We start from the raw sequence: 24,642 nt of genomic DNA, 5'->3' as shown, positions 1-24,642 counted from the left end.
CAGTTTCTGAATCCTTACAACCCTAATCCCGATTTAGAGTTGTGAAACCACTATCCCCTACACCTATCACTTGCAAAACTGGTCAAAATGAGAAAACAGAGTAACGTATCAGGGGTTCAAAGGTATCTCCGACAGGACCAACACGTTGTTTAGAAAGCAGAATGAGAGAAGGACGAACAGCAGAAGGAAGCAGTCTTTACCTGTACATTTAAGGACTGAGCAGCAGCCTGTAAACTTGTTCCAGCGAGCTGGACCTACAACACAGTGCAAAAATGGAAGTGAAGTAGTGTTGAATCCACAGAAAACAGTGTAAGAAGGAAGTGCCCACCCCACAAAAAACTACCCTGAGAGCAATGCCTGCCCCTCTAACACTTGAATCACTAAAGTATAGGGGATGAGCTCCAGACCAGAAAAAAATTAGACTTGTATCTGTATGACTCAGTGTTATTTGTCTACCTCTTGTGGAAGGTATTCCTGCCTAGGGACCCAGATATTAAAGTGAAATTGAGTAGAAACAGAGCATTTTGGGTGTGGACAGCCTAACCGTTCTGCTTACTGTATAAAAATCCACAGTTCAGGGGAGGGTGCTGAGCTCTACTCATCATCCTGCTAGTATTTCAGAATGGGTCTTACCCCGAATATGCACACTGCATTCACCCGCTTCCTTATACAACAGAGGAGCAATCACCTGCATAGCACAAAACCCACAGCATAAAACTCTTCCACAGATCAACCCAAACAAGTATTTGCAGTCCTCAGCCACTGAAAAGACTGTCTCAAAACAGAGGACTGGAAACGCTTCACAAAGGTGGTATTGATTTAGGTATACTCAAAACTTGAATTCAACGTTTGTGATTAACAGATAGGTCCAAAATAGATCTTGCATTACCAGCAAAAAGAATCTGATGTTTCAGAAATAGATTTTTAAACATTGTCATCTTATCTAAAAGAAGGATTTTCTCTGTATAACAAATGCTAAGTTTTTATTTACTGAAGACTGTTTTAATCAGTCTCTCCTTGTTTCTACCACCACTCCTGCTACAAATAAGGAATTCTATTAATTAATTACCAACACTTTCAAAGGTCAGATTAACAGCCTGTAGTGAAGTCCATCTCTAACCATGTTTGAAAACCACAGCTCATTGGAAAACCAGACAATGCAAGAAAAAAATAAAAACGAATCAAAATCCACCACTCTGGCCTCTATAAAAAGATGTCCCCACATAACGTACATCACAAATGTGTCAACATATCTGTAAGCACAGGAAGGAGAGTTTTAATTTAAATTGAAGTATGTTAAATTAATAACTTGAGTGTTTGAACAAGTAACCCTTAAGAGTCACTCTGGAAGTATTTCCTACTGCTCTAGATGAAGTCCTACTAGACTTCCTAAGCACATTCTATATGTAAGCAAACACTCTCAGAAAAGCTCCTCCTCAACCACAAGGAAAGTACCAGTTTCCAATTAATGTAATCTGAACTTTTAACATGAATTAAGAGCAGAGAATAATCTAAATAATAATATCCTATTGTCCAAAAGAACAGACAGTCTTTTTTTTAATCAATTACATAATGATAAAAGACCATAAAAGACTAAGTGTATCGCACTCAGGTACAGCCAGAATATTCTTGAAAATCTTTGAGTGCAGTTTGGACACCCCTTCCACACACAGACATTTTCTAATCAGGAATTAAATTGCTCCTGAATGTTGCCTACATCCCAATATTTTGTATTAGTCTGGAGGAAAGCAGCATGTGTTAAGGCTGAATAACATCCCATAAAGAGCAGTCATACTAAAAGAGGATAGCCACTTTTAAAGTACGGTACCACACACCAACAGGTTCATAAAAAAAAACTGAGATTTTTCTTTGAACTAGGGTTTCAAGAAATTAATCACTTTACCAAACATGAAGTTACAAAGGTCCTTACAACCATTTAACTAAATACATTTCCAGAGCAAAATAAAGCATTGCACTAAATAAAATTACTGCCCTGTATCAACAAAACGAAGCCTAAAAACCAACCAACCAACAACGAGCCCCCAAAAAACTCTTCAGGACAGCTCTGTCTCCATGTTAAACACATACTGACAACCCACAAATGACAACATAGAAACTAAAGCAAGTTCCCAACATCAGCCCAATCACACTTGTTTCCACCAACATTTTTCCTGCTTTTCCATAGGCATGAAATGCAAGGCCAGGGTATGCTCTTTTAGGAGGGCATAAAAGCTTCAGTAGCTCAATTATACCACAACAACTGTGCAACCCCAGACCCCAAGCATTCAAGGTCAGCCAATTAACTGCAGTATTTTTAAACTTCAAACTTGATGTCGAGGAAGGGAAAGAAATTAGGGCATTTGTTTTCATATATATAAAGTGTGATCAGGTTAAAAGACTACAAATACGCCCCTTATGCTCCTCTTCACCTAAGAATGCCTCATTTTGCTTCAGCCTATATCCGAAGATCCGCTTTGATTTCCTAAACACAGTAGCAGCAGAACGGAGGAATGGCAGTAGAAGCCTCAATATTGTCCTATACACAGGTACTTTTTCTTTAAAAAAACATTCAAAAAACCTCACAGAACCATATATGCTTAGTAAGTACCATCATTTCATATTTTTAGTTACTACGTAAGAGCTCAGAAGGTTGGAACATAGTGCTGACTACCCTTCAACACCATTTTTGTTTCCCTCGCTAGGCAGTGACAGTTTCAGAATCTTGGCAGCTGCTGGGCTAACGCAATCCTTTAGCAGAAAGGCTAAATTTGACCTTACATTTCAACTCGGTATGCCCATTAATTTTTTTTTTTTTTTTTAAATTTAGGCAGTTACAAGTCCCAAATAGATGCTTTCTGATTCTCCCCAGTAGCTCTCACCCTGACACAGCCTAATGCAATAAAGTGAGTGCCACAGTAAAAACTTTTCCCCAGCTAAGCTACTTAAGCATGTGGTGTGCCCACATATTCCTTTACATGACTACCCATTATTCACACAAAGAGAGAACACAAGAGAAGTTGCATTTGTACTTGCCTGAGTCTCCCTGACTTTGAAATGGGTTTTCTCTTACCTGATGAAGGTGCCCAAGGAAGGCCTGGGCCTGGGCTGTAGAGATTGCTCCTCCGACAGGCACAGGCTGCTTTTGAAAGTCCAGGCCATTTGTTTGCGTGCCTGGAGGAAAAGAGAGATTATGAACTATTAGCTATGACTTACTGGAAGAGAATATGATTGTACTGAGACTTACAAATATTTAAGTGTAATTAAAAAAACCACTCCAAAGAATAACAAGAATTTAAGTTTAACTGAAAAAAGCTGTCACTTACAGATTTTGATAATATAGCTTTCCTCATCTGAACTGAATCAGCTCCATACTTTAAATTCTGTCACCTTACCTACCTCGTGTACACCGTTATCCCCATCATTCTTTACCACGGTTTGAGAATCAAATGACTGCATGCTGATACAGTTGAAATATGTTTCAGTTCTGCATACACTCTCTATTCAGTACCTGAATACAATCTTTTAAGTTCAGACAATGGCAGGAACAAGGTTCAGAGATAGTCACCTTTCATTGAAAACAGAAAAACAACACTTGAAGCAAACAGAAGTACGATGTACATAGCAGTTATGGGCCACAGTTTTACTCTTTTGATAAAAGATCTCTCCCCATTTTCATGAATATTTGTGCAGAGCTCTTATGACATAACTGACTGTGCTTACTTCTGCTCATCCACTTTCATGCAACTACAAACTGATTATTTTCCTACGTTTTTGTTGTCTTCTTCCAAGAAAGCTTGGAAGACATGTCCACAAACTATCACCAGATAACCTGGTTGCGAGGAAGGCAACTGCGCACTTTTTCCACAAGAAATTATCACAGAATTCTCTTCTACAAAGAGGAGAACTACAAACTATACAACTATAAACTTCAAAGAATCATTCTGTGGGGAGATGATAAAAATCAGTGTTAGGGACTACCGGTTCTTTATGTTGGGTATTACTACCTACCACAGCTAACAACAATAAGGAAAAGCAAGTTTGTCAGGCTGTATGGAATTTCTAAAACAGATGATGCAATCTTAAAATCGAGTGACTAAAACGAAGTACAAACAGCTTTAGACTTGCATGCTCATATCTTCACAACAGATCTTGTTCATTGCTTATGGACAGGTGTTCAACTAATTCCTACTTCAGAACTCTTTCATCAACTACATTTTTTCCTCCACAAAAATCTAGCTTATCTACTATGCAAAAGAGTCACAGTTGTTAAGTAACAACAGGGGTTTGCTATCCCTTAGAAACATCTGCAAAAAGCAAAGAGGCATAAAACTTGATTACGAAAATATACTATCCAATATTTTACATTGCAGTCTTGACCTACAGACAGCTTACAGAAATAAAATTTCAAAGATGGGGTCACTGTTCAACTAAATCCAGATATAATGTATACAGTCAAGCACCCATGTAAGGTGTACCTAAGGTGGCCATTTGATGTATTTTTTTTGGTGGAGGTGGTGTGAGGGAAGAATTGATGAACTGTGTTTAACTCTGTGCTTTGGGCCAGGTTTTACAGACTTAAAGAAGTCTATTGCAGCCAAAGATCCACAGACGAGTTAAAAATACTGAAAATTTTAACTACAAATGATTTTGCTTAGTGAATCTATAAATCCAATTCAAAGCGCATAGAAGGACTATCACTGGCCTGAACTAATCATGAATATGAGTTAGTTGCATTTTGCCAAAGAAAGTTAGGTAAGAATATCTGTTGGAAGAGCTAGAAGAGTCCTATCTATTTCCACTCTTTGGAGTAAGATGCAGAATTCTCTCAAGGCAAAAGTGGGATTCTCTCAATGGGAAAATGACTAGGTCAATATATAAAATTAACCTCTGATGAACAGCTGCTATAATTCAAAGAAATCAATCTACAACCTCCTAATTTAAGCAGATGCTTTGAATCAGCTGTTTCCAATCTGCACTAAGGAATCACCAAAAGTAGGGAAAAAATAAAGAAAATCTAGTGTAAGACAGGTGTTCTTTATTCCAATTGGAAACTTGCAGGTTTCAAAAAAAAAATTACCCATTTCTGAGAAAACTAGCTGGAACCCTCACCTTAAATAAACAGGTGAAGTTGTTCTAGTTAACTGTCTTACAAAAAGAGCTTCAAATCATGATACCATATTAAAAAAGCACTGCTACACGTGTGCATAGAGATGCTCCAAGCTGGCACTTCTGCTAACTCTTGATATGGAGACTTGAAACAAGCCCCATAGGGTTGACAGTTTCGAACAAAGCAAGTTAAAAGGCTGAGCCTTAAAATATTCATTGGTCCCAAAAAGCAGTTTAGACAGGTACTGAGAGAAATTAACATTTTCTTTAAGTCAGTCCTTGAAGTACTATAACTCCTTCTCCCCACACCTCCCAAATCGCAACTCCAAGCAACAAAAAAGAAAACTAAACCCCACCTGTTCATACTCTGTTCTACTTGCACCCTATGCTTTCTTTCATATCTGGAAGTACAGCGTCCCTTTCCCCTTTGGATGCAGCCTTAGTTTTAGAAGGAACGCTGCCAAGGTTGCTCGCATTTATCACAGGATGCCTACATCTTTTGAAGAACAGCAGGGAAAATGAACTTTGAGACCAGGATACAAGAGGCTTTGCTCTTAAGGTGCTCCCAAGGATGTGACAACACGCCTGTGGAATCCAAGAAATCTGGTAAGGAGTCTGGAAAATGAAGCTGTCAGAATCAGAAGGCCAACACAGTGCAAGGACATGGAAAAAACAGAGTGCCACTTTGCTCAAGATGAGTTAAATGTAAAAAAAAATAATTAAAAACATGGCAGATGCAATCACAAGTACTGCGATTATAATACAAGCATTTACATCTTTTCCATCTCCTTCCTAGCTCTCATATAACTGCCAGAGCTGATCTAACAGCTCATCAACACCAAAAAAAGTGGGAGTGGAAAATCTCAGTCTCCCCTCTCTTCTTGTTTCCAGACACATTGTCCCTGTCCTACCCCTTCTGATAGTTCATGGACACAGCAGTAAGTCAATTCACATTGTTAACTGAGTAGAAAACTATTCAGGTGAATTGTTCCTTTTCTCTTTTGGACAAGTTAATTCATATCTCACTGAACTGGCAGAAAACCATCTTAGCTTAGGGCCTGATAAGCAGTAGATGATGCAAACAAGGGGAGGGCGGAGAGATGACAGTAGGGAAACAAGCCTCCCCCCATCTCAGAAAGTTGCTGAGTTGCACCAAGCACTAGGATGAAATTTCACCCTTATAGCCCAAGTCCAATGCAACTTAAGCACCTTTATATTCTGGAATAAATTCAGCCATGAGGTTAGCTACTTCAGGGAGCTGATTTGGATGAAGACTAATGTAGTAAGTGCAATTAATTTTCAGATGAATCATATCTTTGAACCATCTCACTCAGTGCCACTCCAGGGAGAGGAACAGAACATGAACTACTGGGGCAGTCTGAGCTTGGATTACTTTGTACTGTCTTAGAACCATACCTCCAGAGGATAGACACAGGACTAAACAGAGCAGGAAGGAAGCACTGTGTCAGCAATCAGGAGAAAAATATGCTTTCGAAATCCTAAGACCACAATCATCAGAATTTAGCCCGATCTCACAAACTGCCCAAGAAAGCAAGAGGAGAGAAGGACTACAAGTCTGGGGAGATGTGGAATACGGTGCAAGAAAGCTCTTATGAAGGGACAGCAAACAGGGAGAAGGAAGATTTCCAAACTAACTTTAGTGGGTATCTATCTGCACTGTGCTCTGGGAGACATCTTCCAGCACTGGCATAACATTTCCCCATCCATACTACGAGCAAGACAGATCCCCAGCATGAAAAATTGTTGATTCCCTATCCACATTACTAATGAAAAGTTTAGTAGTGATGTACACGCAGCATTCTAGCAGTTCAAGAATATTTCACAGTCCCTCTCTCATAGACTTTCTTCTTCTGGAAACTGGAAATTCAATTTCCAGAAATGATGCAATGCAAACAAGAATACTTAGAAACCTTATTTCAAATACTACACTTAAATTTTATTATTTTGCTGCTATGTCAATGCATGCCCCAAGGCTACAGTTTTCAGAGACATTATAACTTTGGCTTTCATCCTACTGCATTCACACAGCATTTTAAAAAGAATATGCATTAAACAAGAAAAAAAAAAGGCTGAATTGTTCTGGAAAATTTTCGTACAAAAAGGAATCAAAAAAGGTTACCAGTTTTCTTTATGACAAAGTCTTACTTTCTCTTTTTTTTTTTCCAGTGGATACTAGATGGCCTATCCAGCCACTGCTCAAGGTTGGAAAACAGTTGTGTAGTTCTGCAGTTCTGAAGAACAGTTTGTTAATTCATGTTCTTGTGAAAACAGCTGTCCAACAACTCTTGTACTCATTGAGACTTTGTTGTTTTTAATTCATCTGAAATATGGGTTATTTTTTCAGATGCTTACAAGAGAAGTCAAATTAGCACGCACATAAAGATAAAATCTGTTTCAGGCATTTTATTGTGACTAATTTCAGCAAACTTCTGTGTTTTCTGCAGGAATGACCTAAACAAACAGCCACTGAGGATCAAAAGATAGACAACCAGTGCTTACACAGACTCAAGTGATTTACAAGTGTCACCAGGAAATAGACAATTACTGAAAAGTCACAAGAATCAGAACTCTGAGAGTCCATAATCCATAAAAATAATCTTCATGCATGTGACTTCAGAGCCTATGCTCCTTAGACAATCAATGGCATGCCCCATTCCTTACCATCTGACTTGAATTCTCAGTAAGTATGCACAGAGCCCAGAACCAAAATCAGAAAACCCTGATCAGAAGCCTAAAATTACTTTCCATGAGTATTGCTTTAAGGGTTTAACGTCTGTCAGCTGGATAACGCAGCTGATACTGGAGCCCCCAGAGAACATCACACAAGTTATTAATAACTACCTCCAGTGGTTTATGAGCACTATATGCTTGAAAACAAAACAATGACCACAGAACAAAGGGCCCTCAAAATTCCAATATTGTTGTAGTCTGGATAACTTTAGAAAAATAGATCACTAAAAGTCATGAAATATATGAAATGAATGACTGGGAACGTTTAAGTTACAGAAGCAAGGTTTGCAAAAGGTCCAAACACCGGTAAGAGTCAAACTTTGGTAATAAAGTTACCTTAGTATTATAATATGAAAATTACATCGTAATCCCTTTTGTAACGAAAACATCTATGTGCAGCTTTACTATTCATCCTTTCTTTATACCATGACCACCATCCTTATACTGATAAGTATGTGCCAAGGTCAGCAGAGCCAGGGTTTTGCTTAAAACAGGTGGAACACTTCTGTGATAAGGGACCACCTCCAAAAAAAACAAGTCCTCCTCTTTAACAGCTCAGTTGAGGCAAAAATGCTAGTTAAAGATGCACTTAAATCTAAACTCTTGAGAAAGCATACACAGGGAACTGAGGTCAGACATAGCAGCAAGTCTGAGTTTTCTCAGAGGTTTATACAAACCCATCAGATACCACGGTTCAATAAAAATGGATATTTAAGACCATTATTCTCTTGATGTTACGATTATAAAATATTTCAAGCCCGTACAATTTTGAAATAATGTTATAAATCATGCTAAAGAGTATTAAATAGATAATACATTTTTGTACACAAAAAGGTTTGATGCTTCCCCCATTACAAATACAACTGCAAGTATAAAAATGGAGATGCCAATAAAAAAAATATATTGATAAGTGAGCTGAGTTCCTTTTGACTGACCCCATCCATGACAGAAAACATCCAGCCTCTCAGATCAGTATCAGGAACATTCAGTCACTGTTACTGTTAGCCATATTAAAATCTCGTACAAAGAATGAGGAAACACCAGCTTAAAGTAAATTGCTAATTTCAGCACATCTTCAGAGTTTGAAATAAAACTTACTGAGCAAAAAGGAGGAAAATAATTCTCCTTTTATAAGGTAACTAAACTTCTCTCAACTCAAGAACATGTTCCTTCCCATTACAATTTTCTCTCCCCAAATGCTACCCTGAGCTCAGAGAAGATCCTGAGTTTGATAGAACTATTTACTGTCCATTCAGAATTGTCATTTCTCATGTCTAAAATGAACCTTAAATTACCTGCAGAAAGGAATTCAGGCATGAGATAGCATGACTGAGTTATGGTGACTTAAACTTCTTCAACAGCTTACAAATTGGCCACATCGTAATGATGTGCCAGGAGGTACAATGGCCCCAATACAAAAGCTACTCTTGTCCCAGCCAAATTTCAAGGTTCTGTTCTAACACATGACAACATTACAGAGAAGACCACTAACAGTTTTTTAATGTTGAGAAGTTATGCCTTCTCCCTTTGCCCTGTTCCTGAGAACTGCCGTCACTTGAATGAAGTCTAAAAATGGAAACAAGATTAGTCAATAGCCCACATCTGCCAGGGAAAATTTCAGCCCCAAAATAAACGGAGGTTAGAGGTGCCAAAGATACGTTCTGACAGGAAAGGATGGGATGACTTATGGAGAACAGTGCCGCGAGACTTTCTGTAACATCAGAAGCATTACAAATAAGAGGAAGAAGGAAGGGGGGATCGTATACGAATATTGATAACATGTGAGTAGTGCCCTGCATACAGCAAGGACTAATGATTTGTTTTCAGCATAGAGACAAGCAGCATTCTCAAGTCTCTAAAAACAGTAGGTGCAGGATTTTTCTGGGGTGTGTTGTTGTTCCTGTAAACCGGTAACGAAATTTTGCCTTTCATTTCATATCTATTTAATTCCATCAGAAAATATCTGTGCACCAATTCAGCATTTCTTACCTGTGTTCCCATCTCCACTCTCCATCGATGGTTTACTGGTTTCTGACGGATTGTTCATTCTTGAGTCTGCATTGAAATAGAAACAAAGATGAAGTAACAGGAGAAAAAAAAAACACACATAAACCTATCCATGCTTCCTTGTCCAGGAGACATACAGAACATCTGGGATTTGGTAGGTAGTTTACCCTAATTCAGCTTATTTTATAATAAGAAACGAACAGAAGCAGAACGCAATAGTGCAACTTCCAAATACTGTTTCAACATTTTGTGTCATTGTTCACATAGGAGAAAGCATGAAATTGAAGGAATAAAAGACTGCATGTTGGAAGCCAAGGATAGGTAGAACTTTATTTTAAGTTCAGTGGAACTGAAAAGCAAGAAGGAAAAATAATTAAAAAGGAAGAAAACTATAAACAGATTCAAAAACACTAGGTCTGACCACCAAGGCCTACATTCTCCTTAAACCCTCCACAAGAAAAAGAAAATTCAGTCATTATAATCAAATAGATACCATTTATGTAATTCTTCGTTTTTATTTTACAGGAATGTCACCAATATTATTTGAGATTCCCTATATATTCATGCAAAAACCTTACAAATATGAGATATTTCTCTTCCTTCTCCCTCTAGATGAACCTATTGAAAAGTCTGCTCTGGACCTGAAAGCTTGTCAGCTGAGTACAGGGCAACAGAGAGGGCCTCTCCAGATGGCAGACAGAGGCTACAGTTTCCATACACAGGAATCCACACAGATGTTCTGTGTACAGCATCAGCTCTACAGCTTATCACCCCCTCCTTTCCTAGCTACCAACCGTAGTGTGTCACATTATTGCAAACCAAATCTATAAAAAGAATCTCAAGACAGACTAGCTCATGAAATGAAGCATAAGCAAATCCTTAAGCACATTCTTCCATTCCCATAACCCGTTAAATACAAGATCAAATGACCTCAAAATGAAGTCTTTAACCTCAAGATTTCTCTTGCTAGGTGCTTAAAAAGGTTACCTCTTTCATCAAAGCAGTGATTTCCAAAATACCAGTGGGCTGAAGAGGAATACAGTAACAGCATAAACTCCTGTATCTTTCCCCAGGTATTTCCAAGAAAGCCCAGACTCTTCATTGCTCGGCAGTCTAGGAGAGTTGGAGATGAGAAGCCAGACTATTGCCATGTGCTACAATACCACCTGCTGCTGCCCAGAGGAAGCCAGTGCCCTCCTCGGGATACCAGAGCCAGAGGCAAGGGCAGAGGAGGGACACACGTATGAACCAAACAGAAGACACTTGGGCAGTGTCTGAATGAAAACAGGAGTCACATTGAAGCTTGCCTGGGCATATTGGTTAACTAGATGGGGGAACTAGTTAGAAATGCAACATGTAACATCTTCTACCTTTTTCTCTCTTACATTTGGAAAGACTCCAGTAAGTATTGGAGTCTTAAAAAACTTGAGCATTTTTAAACCTAATGTAATTTTCCATGTACACAACTGCTGCAGTGGAACCAAGTGGGGCCTAGAAAACCCAGAGGATCATAACGAAAAGGAACCTGCCCCAAGTTATTTCAGCCTCTCCAGTCTCAGCTCTTCTTAGAGAGTTCCTAGGGCTATGGATCACATCTTTTAAATGTCAGCTGTGTGTATACTTGATACCTCAGCTGGCCTCAGACATGCTCCTTTTTAAATGTTACTCTTAGTACAAAGGCAAACGCATTAAACTGCCTTTTGGAATGGGGAGCAAGTGGGGAGAACCATTCCAGCTGAAAGCTCCTGGCCCACATTTCAGCAAAAGGCTGAAGTTTTGCCCTGATTTTCACAACCTTTGAGTAGCACATTCAAGGTACAAGTTTGCAGCCTAGAACAGAGCTCTGCTAAGGCTGCAGGTACAGAATCTGCTACTTCCCAGCTCCTTGCGTTGTCATTTTACACATTTGGATAGCATCATACATACTCCAGAAGCAGAGAATACAGTTCCACTGACTACGCAGGAAATAAGCTTTTTTCATGTTGGTTGACAGCTTAGATGGAGCTTTGAGCAACCTGGTCTGGTGGGAGGTGTCCCTGCCCATGGCAGGGAACTGGAACTGAGCAGTCTCTTTAAGGTCCCTTCCAACCCAAACCATTCTGTGATTCTCTGATGTGCCACTCCCTGCTGATGGATCTGAGTGTAAAAGAAATAAGTTATGTTTTTTATTTAGTAGCTATGTGTACCTTAAATTGAGTTTATTGTTGTGGTAACAGTATGCTTATTTAAAATTATTACAGGCAACTTTCATTTGATAGCATGAATTTGTTCCTTGACACACAGGTGGCTACTGAAATGTTTTTGGGTTCACAGAACACTTGAACAGGACTCTTCTCTTTGGACACAAACATGAAGAGTGCTCATCCAGCAGGAACATGAGCTTACAAGCCCAATATACCCTGCTGTGGAAAGCAGGCTAACTTATGGGGCTGTTGGATGTAAGATCTCTTTTAAGCCCACAGCAGGAGAGTCTGAGCTCATGATAACACTGATCACAGAAGGGAAGAGCACAGGCTGGGGAATCACCTTTCAACAACATAGGATCCACTCGCTGAACACCTTTGTAAAGCTCTTGGAAAAGAAAAGCATAGGGCACCCTATGCTACTACTTTGTAGCAGAAACCAAAGCACTACAGCCACCAGGCAGGATACCCATGGTAGCATCAACCAACAGCACTTGGAAGGGGACAGGTCTGTCCCATGAGCAGGAAGCCAAGCCAAGCTCTGCACTGACTCTTCCCTCTACACAAAGATGCTCACACAACACACCTTCCTGCATGACAAGCAGGTTGGTTCAGGACAAAGGCAGAATTTTACAGGCCCCTTTCCACAAGGTGAGACATGTTTTTCTGCCAGGCTACAGTGTAAAATAAATCCTTTAAAAAAGGGGTTCCAGTGTTTGCTGGTACTAGACATACATATAAAGTTTACTCAAGTACCCAAAGTGTGTATAAATGACAAATAATTTATTGTAAGGATTTATCCCTGACAAAGACCTCAAAAGCCGTTATTGTGAAAAAGCAGCAAGTTAGATGAAGAAACATCTTTCTAGTACTGCTCATGTTCAAACGAAGGATAGCATCCATTATTTCACCAGCTGACTGCTAGTTGTTCAGTCTGTGGGCCTTCTGCATGTAAAGCATCAAGAACAATGCCGCTATTTCCATTGCAAATGGTATGGCATACATCTGAAGCACAGAACTGCCACCAGCAGAAAAGACATATTTCTGCAGGATACTAAACCTACAGATTTATTACATCAACAACAACAAAGATTATTTGCTTTATATATACTCATTGCTGCTTTAAAGTTAAAGGAATAAAGAAATGAAGTGGGCTAATTTTTAATATATATATACACACATATATGTGTGTGTATATATATTTATATATAATATACATAAATATAAAAGAAATCATAATGCCCTCACCTTTTCTTCTTACTTTAGACCTTTCTTGGGTTTCAAATAAAGGCCCTGGGCTACAGCTTAGCCAACATCATCTCAAAGTAAACTCCACAGAAGGAAGGATCGAAAGCAGCAGGTGCATGATTGAAATCAAACTCTCAGGAGTGATTCCAGTCAGTACTGCTGCTCTGCTAGCAGTGCTGAGCCACACTTTCTCAGACTCTCAGTAACATTTCAGAAGGCATTCGGTAGAAAGAAGCAGACACCAGACCAACGTGGAGTATTAGGAACTGTATATGCCTAGCAAAACAAAATCCTGACACAGAATTTCACTGTATCCTTTCATCCATTAGAGTGAAACTGGCTAATACTCCATCACAGCCAGCAAAAATGTTTCACTGATGCACATGGAAATAAAACGAAGTTCAATGTGAGTGAACACACACAGAGAACTCAACTGAAGGTTTAGAGTAGATTTATTTAGAGTAGAAATTCATTTTCAGAAAACCATTTCATGTTCAGAAACAAATATTCAGGTGTCTGCTTTAAAATTTACCATCCAAAAAATGTACTATTTATGAACATATGTAATGCAATTTAAAAAATCTGTACAGTGAACTTCACGGAAAGAGCCTTGAAAACAAAATCTATTGAAAAACTAGGATGATCAGTTTTTTGAAAATAACTTAAAAATACATTTAGAAGAAATTATGGCATGCCTGTTCTGTAGTCCTGATGGAATCTCAGCTCAGGAAATACATTATCCCAGTAACCTTAGGCACAGCTTGCAACGGTATCAATGGCAACCACTGTGGACTCCACCTTATTTTCTCTTACGCTTGAAGAACCCTGCTATTACATTAAAAACACACAGATATAACATACATTCTGTTGGGAATGCCTCACTGCAGCTAGTAAATTCTTTGAGACTGAGACCCCCCTCTTTCTTATTTTAATGCTCTGAAATTTAAGATACACAGATATGCAAGTCAAGTCTTAAGTCTCAATGTCTGTTAAAGGCTAAATGCTTCTCAGATTGAAATCTGAAAAGCAAAAGGTCTGTATTAATATCATCCAAGCCCAAGCTTAGCAGCATATTGCTTCAGTGCAGAGGAAAAGAATTCTCCTGGATCGAGGGAAAGTGGAAAAAAACAACACATTTCCCTGGTATAGATACATACAATATATACATATCATGCAGCTACTTGCTGCCGATTCACTGGTGAGCTTCAGCCTTGCAAGCACCTTCCCTACTCTCTGCATATGTGATTAAGCCTCTATGCATAGTCAACCTCACACCCTCTATTTCCATATTAAACGCTTATAAGAAAGAGCTGAGCTGGTACCCACCTAGAACGTAGTCACTGCAGTCCAGCATTGCTGTGGTATCCTCTACAGGTTCAGACAGTCCAAGGAAAGGGAGAATGGCAATTTCTATCAAATCTACACTACTGCTCTCAACGGCACAAGAAAGGGAGTGGGGAGGTGGGGGAAGAAATACAACTTCAGTTACACCATAGCAATCTTCAACTGAACAGGGAAACTTCAGTTGCTCTGTGGAGTTTTAGTCTCTCCTACTAGCTGTGTCTGACATTGTCAAGGCGACTGAAGCGTGAAAAGTTCCCCTTTTTGTAATAAAATAGAAACAAAGATTGCAGCTGGCAGTTTCCATAATGAAGCTTAATCAGTATGCGCCTGATTAGGGCCTTATGCAAATCTCCCCTCGTTAGCACAGCAGCCAGCACTTTGAAGTCCATGAACAATTCATTTGCAGAGTACACTGAAAGCGCTCCCTGCATAATTTAAATCACGGTATAAATATTTATCAGCTCATTTGCATATTAATTGGCAGTGCATGAAGGGAAAAATTATCTCCTGAGTGCCAGCATAATAATTAGGGAACAAAATGAAATTTCTTCCAATAGCTTGGCTTCTCAGCCCTAACTCGAGCACAGTACCACAGGGGAGCAGGGAGGGGAGAGAGACAGAGTTCTGTTAAAATGCCACTGAAATGACACGTACAAATTAGAAACAACTCTACAGACTTAAGCACCTTTAATCTTATTCCTGCTGGCAACAATAACTTCAGTAATAAAGGGGATTTGGAAAAAGCTTTCTACACAATCCAAATAATCCCATGAAAACAATTAGCAAGGTAGAAGCCGAACACAGAGCTGTCAAACTGGTGCTTGCACATCTGTGTGGCGTTTTCCACATCGTAACACGGACTGTCACAAGAAGGTCCTGGGCAGGAAAGAGGAACACCAGGGCAAGGAAGCAGCACAATTCTTTTTAAATGACTAAAGAGCTTGGTGATTCATTATCTGGTAATCCCTTTGCAACGGCCAAGTTAACAGCAGTGGATATGTCAAGTATTGTGTAACATTTGACACCCACTAATCTATCCCAAGTGAAATCAAAATAGATTTAGTTTTTTGCTTTCCAATGACTTCCAAGGAAGAAAAAAAAAGCTATTATTAATCCCTTCCCCAAGCAAACACAATATAGCTAAACAAAGCTTACTGTGGAGCTACAATTTTTGAAAGGGACATTTTACACCAGACTTGCAGCTTTGAACCACCCAACGATAATCAGAGCACACTTGCTGCTGTGCCCATAATACGCTGAAGGACTGGGAAATAGGGAAGAGGCTTCGGTCTACGGAGGAGTCGATCCTCTTTTCCAGAAGCGCTCCACAGAATTAAATGTACCAAAGAACTCTAATGCTACATTGAACCATTGCAAATAGTTTGATTACCATTCAAATACAAGTGTCCAAAACAGCAAGAACATTTACATCAAAGCGTAATGTGGACATCCCAACGTATAGTATGCCATGTTCTGATCAGGAAAAGAAGTGTGATGATCAGTGCTGGTGACTACAGTGTTGGGCCAGATGTTAATGTGAATTTAAAGATTTTTTTTTTTTTAAGCTAGCTGTACTTTTCTTCTCCTCATTTCTGAAGTGAATTCAAGCACCGCCTCTCCAAACAAGAGAGTGCGAGAGAAAAGGGACTTCTCAGTCATCTGCTACTGACTGGAATTTATTTCCATGCTTGACCTCTTCTTCTGTTCAGGTTCATATCTCTACTTAACAGAAGATGTTCCCCACTATATATTTAACATGAGTGATCTACACTTGAAAAAGGTTGCAAGAAGGGAACATGTTCCCAACCACAGGGAAACAACTGCGTGTACAAAACAGGTCTTCCTAATACCTGGTTTCCAACTCTGTTTTCTACAGAGTCATGTGTCCCATCAAGACCTCTGAGGCGCATCGCTGTTCACAGACCTTCACTAAACCACGTTCATCCACACATGCTTTTGGATCACGCTGCGAGATAATCCGCTTGCTTCATCGGAGGAGCCGGGACACGAACAGTGACACTGGACAGAGCAGGTGCCAGCTCAAGCACTGGCTGAGCCCAGGCAGCCAGCAAGAGGTCAGCAGTGCCGTCCCCGGGACCCCCCTCGAACAGGAGGAGTTGGTCCCACACAGGTGCAGCACCAGAAGCGTGCGAGTGCAGGAAGCGACCGTTAAAGGCAGGCATGTGTGTAGTGACACGCGGCGTGTGGCTAACAGCACGACAGTAAAACAGTGGGCGAAGGCCAGGGAAGGATGTGCCCCAAGTAGGGCTGGCAAGTGCCCTGGCATATCCTTGTGCAGGTCAGCAACCACGCTACCAACGGTGTGCTGACAGCTAACAAGGAAAAGACGACCAGGTTTTTTGTCCCACTCCTGATTGTGCTGACCGATATTCCTTAACATACCCCCTCAGACAAACACACGCACATTTCAATGTAACTCCCGTTGACCTGCTAATTGAAATAAAGCCACATACTTTGAATATTCAAACTAAACTTGACCCAAAAAAAAAAACCAGTACTTCCAGTGACCACTTCATTCTTCACAAGATTATCTTGCATTTTAGGTAAATTCTGAATTTTTGGCCAAAGAAACCTGTTGTTCCATCTAGGCCACACTACTCCAACAACTTATCTGATAGGCCTCGGAAGGAGGCCTGAAGACCTAAGTAGAAAAGTGCTCGGGGAAGAACAGTGTGGATCACCTGGCCTCAAAACCAATGGCAGAGCATGCTTATTTAATTTTCTGTTTAGGTTCTGCCATGTCATTGACTATTGTTCTGTGGTGAACTCTTACATTAAAAGTTACTTAATACCTTGAACCAAAGTCACACCTGTGGTACCTGCATTTAAGCAAAATACCATCACTGGTTATGCACAAAAAGCCTCACTTTTCCTCCAAAGGTACCTCCAGAAAGAGAATGGTGCACACCTTGCGATCATCTGTGGAGAAGAAAAACCGTCTCCATTTCCCATGCTCTTCAAGCAATTCTACAATTGTGATATTCATGATTCCTCCCTGCCCCCAGTTCTGTTTGTATTTTTTCATAAAAGCAAAAGAACTAAAGCCACTGATGGAGTCAGGTATGGCAAACGCAGATATTCTTCAATCAAAACACTGCAGAAAGGCTTCAGCAGACTTTCTACCCTATTCTCTTCTTCTCTTCGCTTTCTGTGCATCTTCCATACCTTCCCACTTTAAGTGTTTTTGCTTCACTGTCACCACCAATTTGTCACTTTATTTACAGAGTCCTAATGATTGTACTTCATACTTTATACCTTACTTTTTGGAAAGGGTATCTCATTTCCCACTGCAGCTTATGCAGCTCTTGGTTAGACCTGCTTTTGCATTTTTTCTTTTATTCCTCCTCCTGCTTCTTCCATTTATTACGCCCAATTCACTGTAACTGTAAATTCCACAAAATTATTCCCCAAGGTAACATATAAATAAATGATATAAATAGGGAAAGTTGTTACAAACTGGGGGATAAGGATATTTAAACCCCTATCTTCAGGTTTGGGGTGTTGTTTTTTGGGGGGGAAGGCAGGGGGGCTACAGAAACAATGCAGAATTAAAGGGATAAAAGGCAAAGCTATTACAACATTCTTTCACTGTAACACAGTTATGGAGAAAAGGCACCTCCATTTTTATATAGGCATGCTTCCGTATATTAGTAAAATGTCATTTATTACATGCTCCCAATGACAGCTAGGAAATTTCTGCCACTAGGCAGCTCTGTGACAAGCGTGACCTTTGTAAACTTCCCAACATGATTTCTGATAGAACATGGCAAGATTACCCAATAAACCAACAGCACATTATTACACTGTTGTACAGTGTACTTGGAACAAAACATGGTATTAATCACAACATATTAGCATTCTGCCTTCATTACTGCATCAGTGTCTAGTGTATTTTATTATGAAGAACCACTGAAGAAGACTGGTAACAAAAGCTTTCACAATGGTGCATGACTTAGCACTCCAACACACAGTGGATACACATGGAGCATGGCTGCCTTCTGTGTGTCCTGCCAGCCAAGACCAGTAGATACAGCTACCTCTAGACTGACATTACACAGAGCTACTACATTTTAACTCAAGACATTTCCAAGTCTCCATTCCACAAACTAAATAAAACCTAATAAAAGTTTCAAACAACTCCAATGTGCTATTAAAAAAAATAAAAAATCACGTACTTCAAAAATAAACTGTGATTAAAATTGGCACAATCCTCTTAGGGTAATTACAGACAGACAGACAGAAGCCTGTTCATAGTTAGAGCTGCAAACCAAGCTCTAATTTTAGCCACCACCTTTGACTTTGGCTAACAAAATTGATTTTATCTGAAAAGTGCTGTTTGCTCTGAAAGCCAAAGAGCAGTTTTCTGGAAAAGTCTAATAAAATTGGCCTGTTTTAGAATTACAGGTCATTATACAATTACTATGAACTGGAATTTCAGTCTACATCTAATTTGGCTTCTCTCTCTCAAACTCAAATCATAACTATCCTTTCAAACTTTCCATTGCAAAGTGTCTTTCATAATTCTCTTGCATACCTTTTTTGAAGACGATTAAGTACAGAGACAGCAAACCATAAATGCTAATTCATCTTATCAGTGCAGGACAGCAGACATTCGTAAGCACCTGACACATTAATATAAAGGGTTTCATTTGTGCGTTTAAAAATCTCACTTATTTTTGTCCTCAGATGTTAGTAGCTATAATGGTTTAAGTCATTTTTATGATAAGATAACTGTGGTCATGAGAAACTCACAGTACAGTACCACCATATGGGGAGGGGAAAAAAACAGGGGGAATAGTCATAGAGGCGGAAGAGAGAAATTAAACACTCTTATTCAAAAGTCACAGTATTATAGCTTTCGCAATCAAACTATGCCTTATTTGAAACCCATGTCTAATACTATCATCCCAGTGCATCATCTGAACAGTGTCGCCCTCCTCTTAAGCCATAGCTTACAAAAAGGATCCATATAATATTTACATACAAGTTTCTCTTTCATTCTGATTGTTTTCTTTTCAGAAGCAAAGGATATAAATTCAGTGCAAGTTTAATAACTCCGTAGTACAGACAACCCTTTGTGTTCAAAACCACACCTTCGATCCACAAGTCATAACATTTTCTTCAAAATCATGGAACATTTTGAAGAACAGCAAACATTAGATCTTCGCGTTTTCTGATTTAAGAACTCATGTTTCACTCATATCATGCTTTCAAGGTTTTCATCACTATCACATAACGGCTTCAGACAGTTTTATTTATTTTTATACTGAGCACTACATCATAACCACTGGCTCCAGGATCTTAATTCAAAAAAAAAGCGTGCCCTATCACACATTTGAGAACAAATTTGTGTTATTTAACCAGCACACGCTGCATTTGCCATAGAACTGTTGCACAGTTGCACTTTTGAATAGTTGCAGGAAGATACTCTTAATTTAACTAAATAGCATGAAAATGAGCAAATCATGCTTTGATTCTGCCACACTTGGTGTGGATCCATAATATTAAAACCGATGTTCATTCCTCTACTACACTTGCACATGGAAAGTAGCATTCCAAAGTTATGCAGGAATCTTTAAAGTCTGTCAAACCATTTTCTAAATGTAAATATTTGAAGGGAGACACCTGTTTGAGTTTTTACTCACATATATGTAGGTCTCGCCTTCCTTTAAAATTCCTGTTTTGTCCAATTTGAAATACTTCACACTGACAAATATTAAAACACCCAGAGCAGGTGCACATTGTTTAACTAGTGAACATTTTTATTATTTTATTACATTTACAAGATTTTCACACCCTACATTGCTTTTCAGAAAAGTACTACAGGACGCCAAGTAGAGGAAGACTGAAATGAAGACTGATGTGAAGTTACATGAACAAAACACAAGGGAGGGCTGAAGAACACTATCCGTAAAACTACGTAAAACAAATTTAACGAATAAAAAAAGGAAACAATCCAAGCGCACAGATGTGCATAACAGCAGTACTGAAACTAAGGAAAAATAAAAGCCTTGCATGCTTTTGAAAGCTTGCATGGTTTTACGGGATGGATGCTGCAGCTTGTGCAATCTGGAGAACCTGGAGCACTCCCACCCTGGCAGTGTGAGGAGCGGGGTGACTTGGCTTACCTTGCTGGGAAAGCCAGCCCATGCTCACGTATCTCCTGGGGATCACACCAGCTTCCAGACCACACCCCACAGTGGTCGTTTCTACACTAGCCACGTGCTGGGATGACATTTATGGGAATGCATCTGCCACACGTGCAGTGGCTGCTGAAACCACTGTGCATGTGTTTGAATGGACAATGTAAACACAGCTCATGCTGTGTCAGGGCACCCTTACTATTCTGCCCTGCACCCCTCCTACACCCCAAGCAAGGAAGACAGCGTAACAATTCACAATATCAAATGTTATGCCAATACACATTAAAAAAATACAAGCATTTGAGTAAAATACTGGAATACGTAAATCACAACACAATTGATTTGTCTGGCACTGTACGAACACTGCTTATGCTAAGCCCAACTACTGAACTGTAATATTTGTCTTAGCAGTCCTCTGACCTGTTACATTTCTGAAATATCACTGCATGCGCATTCCAAAAGCATTACATTTGCCTCCCCATGCCCACACATAGCAGGGACAGGCACTTAGAACTGAAACACATTATTTTTAAACTCACCTGTAAATCAAAATATAATGCATTATACAAACATGCTGTTTCTCTGTTCTCCGCTTTGATAAAGTAGCAATTACTAGTGTAGCTTGATGAATAGGGGCTCTACAAAGAATAGACTAATTCAATATACAACTTAACCATACAATTCAGCTCAATTCAAATCCCAGAGCCTCCACACTACCTGTCATTAAATACACTACAGTTCACTCTCAAAATACATAAATCAAAGTCACCAGTTTAAGTTTCTTATGATTGCTGCTGGAGCCAAGCGGATACATCAAGATCAGCTGCAGAGGTGGTAGTTAGCTCTAGTTAGCATTCGGAGTGTTTGCCAAACAAATTAATAGAAAAAAGCCCATGCAAAATCTCTGCAGATCATGGTATGAACTGAAGTTGCACCACCGTTATTACCATCTTTTGCAGAAGCTGCTTTTGCTCTATTTTCCTTAATAGTTATCTCAAATCTGAAGCAGGATATTGCCTTAGTGCCCTCAACACACTAATCCAGACACTATTAACACCTGTAGTAGGAACTACAAGATATGTCATGAGAATGCTACTTTCTGAAGCTTAAATTATTTGATCTTAAAGAGGAAAAGGCCAAATTGCAGACAAGTTGCTTTGTATCTTACAAATTCAACAAAAACCTGCAAGACGCAAGGTCCAAAGGAAGCAACAGAGCTATTCACACTGCAGACACTGATTCCATCCACCCGCAAACCTACTGAGCATCTATCATTTTGGCTGGTCAGAGGTAGCATAAGATTCAATTTGCTATCCATCAAAAAAAATTTCCCAGGCACCTGGGTCTTTAATTTATATTTTAGGAACAGTAGAAAGCGAAAACCTCAACATAACTACACATACAGAGTATTATCTACATCAGCTCTTCCAGGAAACATTCACAGGTACAGTTTTGCCAGTTTTAGCAGCTATGCTAAAGCAGATAAGGCATTGATTAGCTTTTCCAGGAAATAACCACAAGAACAGTTTTACTAGCAGTAATGCTGCAGGGCATGCAGTAGCACTACCACCTCTGGCTGCGTTTGCAGAGGATTTGCTGGGAAGACATGCACGTTTTCTTTACATGCACACGGACACAACTGAAGAGAGGAATGGGGTATTTATTTCTAGAGCAAACTGTAGCAGAAAAACTTTTCTTAACTGTCCCAGTTTCTGTAACCTGGTTTTGATTAGAATCATTCATTGACAGATACAAAATCCTCTCCAAAGAAATTCATGATCTAGTCCCAAATTACAGGGTAAAAAGTCAACTGAAAAAAATTAAGTCAAAAGAAACAACAACAAAACTTAAACATTGATACCCAAAAGATTCATTTTTTCCTCAATAAAAATACACTCCATACAAGCACCAAAAATTAAGAATAGGACACTAAATTTAGGATCTCGTGTAAATGTCGGCAGGCACTATATAGGGTTATGGGACACGAGTGCTGAGTCAGCAGAAGCAGCTGCAGCCCCTCTCATCCCCACTGCTCTGCTGCCTCCTCGCTCGTGCTGCCATGCAGGGAACTACACAAGAGAATTGATCTGTGTTAAAACTAATCCAACCATAAGGAGAAAACACTAACCCAGCTCAGCTTCTTAATCCGTGGGGAGAAATGTTTACCCTGGTGAAGTGCAAAGGCAGCATGGAGGCAGGAACAAACAACCAGGGATCAGGCAGGACTGCTGCAGCAGCAGCAGCATTAGCTTAAAACTTTCACTGGCCACAGCTTAAATCCACTTGTATGTTACATTTTTGGTTTACAAGCTTTATCACACAACTTACATGACAAACGTAAGAAATCAACATCTCACAACTAAAAAAAGCTAACATTTCCTCTTTGGGACACTGACTCTCAGCCCTAATGCTGACAACTCAACCCATTAGTGTACTCACACATGCACGCACCCTTCCAATTCCACTCTTCAGTACATGTTCTTGATTTCTGGTCTCCCCACATACACCACTTCCATGCTCAAAAACAGAAACTCGATTAGTACACTAAGACTTAACTACTTAATCATTTGTTTCCATCAGAAGTGTTGCAGAAAACGTTTGAACTAAAAGGTTTAAAAGTTGAGAAAATGGGGAGCGCTGACGGGTAACTAAGAGAAAGAAGCAGAGTAACATCTACAATTACACCAGCAAGACTTTGTAGCTAGACTTTGCTTAGAATGCTAAACCCCAAATTCAAGAAATTGCTTTGACGAATTTTGAAAGATACTAATTAACTATCTACAGCATCAGTACAGGCTGAAAACCTGAATCTTCAAGGGACAATGGAAGTGATCTGATCTATGCTGATGTCACCTGATCTAAGAACAGACCATTTACAGGCAGGCAGCCACCCATTAACCCTCAGATTTTTATTATTAATTTATTTTTAAGCATTGAGGTTCTCCCAGATTTCTCAAAGCTTCCAAGGCCGCTGTTCTTCAAACAGTTTACATGCTCCAGTAAGGCATTCCTGCAGCAAGGTACCAAGGCAGTCTGCCAGCTCTGTGGTACGAAAACAAGAGCAGGTGAAAACTGAAACCAGCAGAGGAAATAGCACAAAGAGCACGTCAGCATACAGTGCTGTTTTAATCACTTTGTCCGCTCTTGGTCAAGAGGCAAGTTGATGTAGCAAGAATGAACAAGAAAGAAGCAAAGTACTTATGTGCCAGGACGTCATAATCCACAGAAATCCAGCTACAAACAGCCTGAAAGCTGCTAGCTGACCACTGCTGCTGACTTGAATGAAAATTGTTCCGCAGCCTTTTTAGGAAGTCGTCACAGTCATCGCTGGGAGAAGAGCGATTTCAGTGTTCAGGGAAAAAAAAGTCAGGCTAAGCTCTCCAGCAACATGATATTACACTGACATTTTAATATCGCACTGACCTGAACTAACATGCCAGCTTAAAAGAATGACCTGTATTGCATTTTGCCTTCCCAATCCCTCACTGTCACTGAGAAATTATTCATTACACATGCAAAGAAAGTTTGCAAATTCACTGAGATTTAACTAAGTTAGAGGCAATAACACCAAAAGGCCCGTGTGCCATTACATTTCCAACAAGCCTCACAACAAAACACACGAATGGCTTCAAAATTCAGAACCCTGCATGAGTCTGCAAGAACCACGAATAAGAGCAGCTTTGCTGTCCAAAGTGTCAGTCTCAAAATGACAAGCCCTTTCTGCCTGCCTACTGGCTAGCCTACACTCCTCTTTTCTTCTTTTGAATTTTCCCCAACTTAAATTGAATGCAAATAAGCCAGGTGTGGTCCCCAGAGCAGTAATCTGCAGATAGTCCCCA

General features: G+C 39.7%; 1 protein-coding gene across 13 annotated transcripts in view; it reads right to left on the bottom strand.

Moving 5' to 3' along the window:
* POU2F1 (POU class 2 homeobox 1) overlaps positions 1 to 24,642 on the bottom strand; it is a 117,374-nt gene that overhangs the window by 45,966 nt on the left and 46,766 nt on the right. For 5 of the 13 annotated variants that reach the window (XM_080586565.1, XM_080586570.1, XM_080586577.1 and 2 more), the window contains exons 2-5: positions 10,852 to 10,977; positions 9,847 to 9,912; positions 3,071 to 3,171; positions 201 to 254 (exon numbers count right to left, since the gene is read on the bottom strand). In XM_080586565.1, the coding sequence (XP_080442691.1) occupies positions 201 to 254; positions 3,071 to 3,171; positions 9,847 to 9,912; positions 10,852 to 10,977 (347 nt within the window). Of the gene's footprint in view, positions 1 to 200; positions 255 to 3,070; positions 3,172 to 9,846; positions 9,913 to 10,851; positions 10,978 to 13,990; positions 14,581 to 14,621 lie in introns of those variants that run through there. The other 8 variants (XM_080586567.1, XM_080586574.1, XM_080586575.1 and 5 more) reach the window with 5 other exon arrangements.

The sequence above is a fragment of the Anser brachyrhynchus genome (genome assembly GCF_964034855.1).
Source record: "Anser brachyrhynchus genome assembly, chromosome: 1".
Taxonomy (NCBI): Eukaryota; Metazoa; Chordata; class Aves; order Anseriformes; family Anatidae; genus Anser; species Anser brachyrhynchus.
Note: the sequence above shows the minus strand (reverse complement) of the source record. Positions and strands in the feature narration are given on the sequence as shown.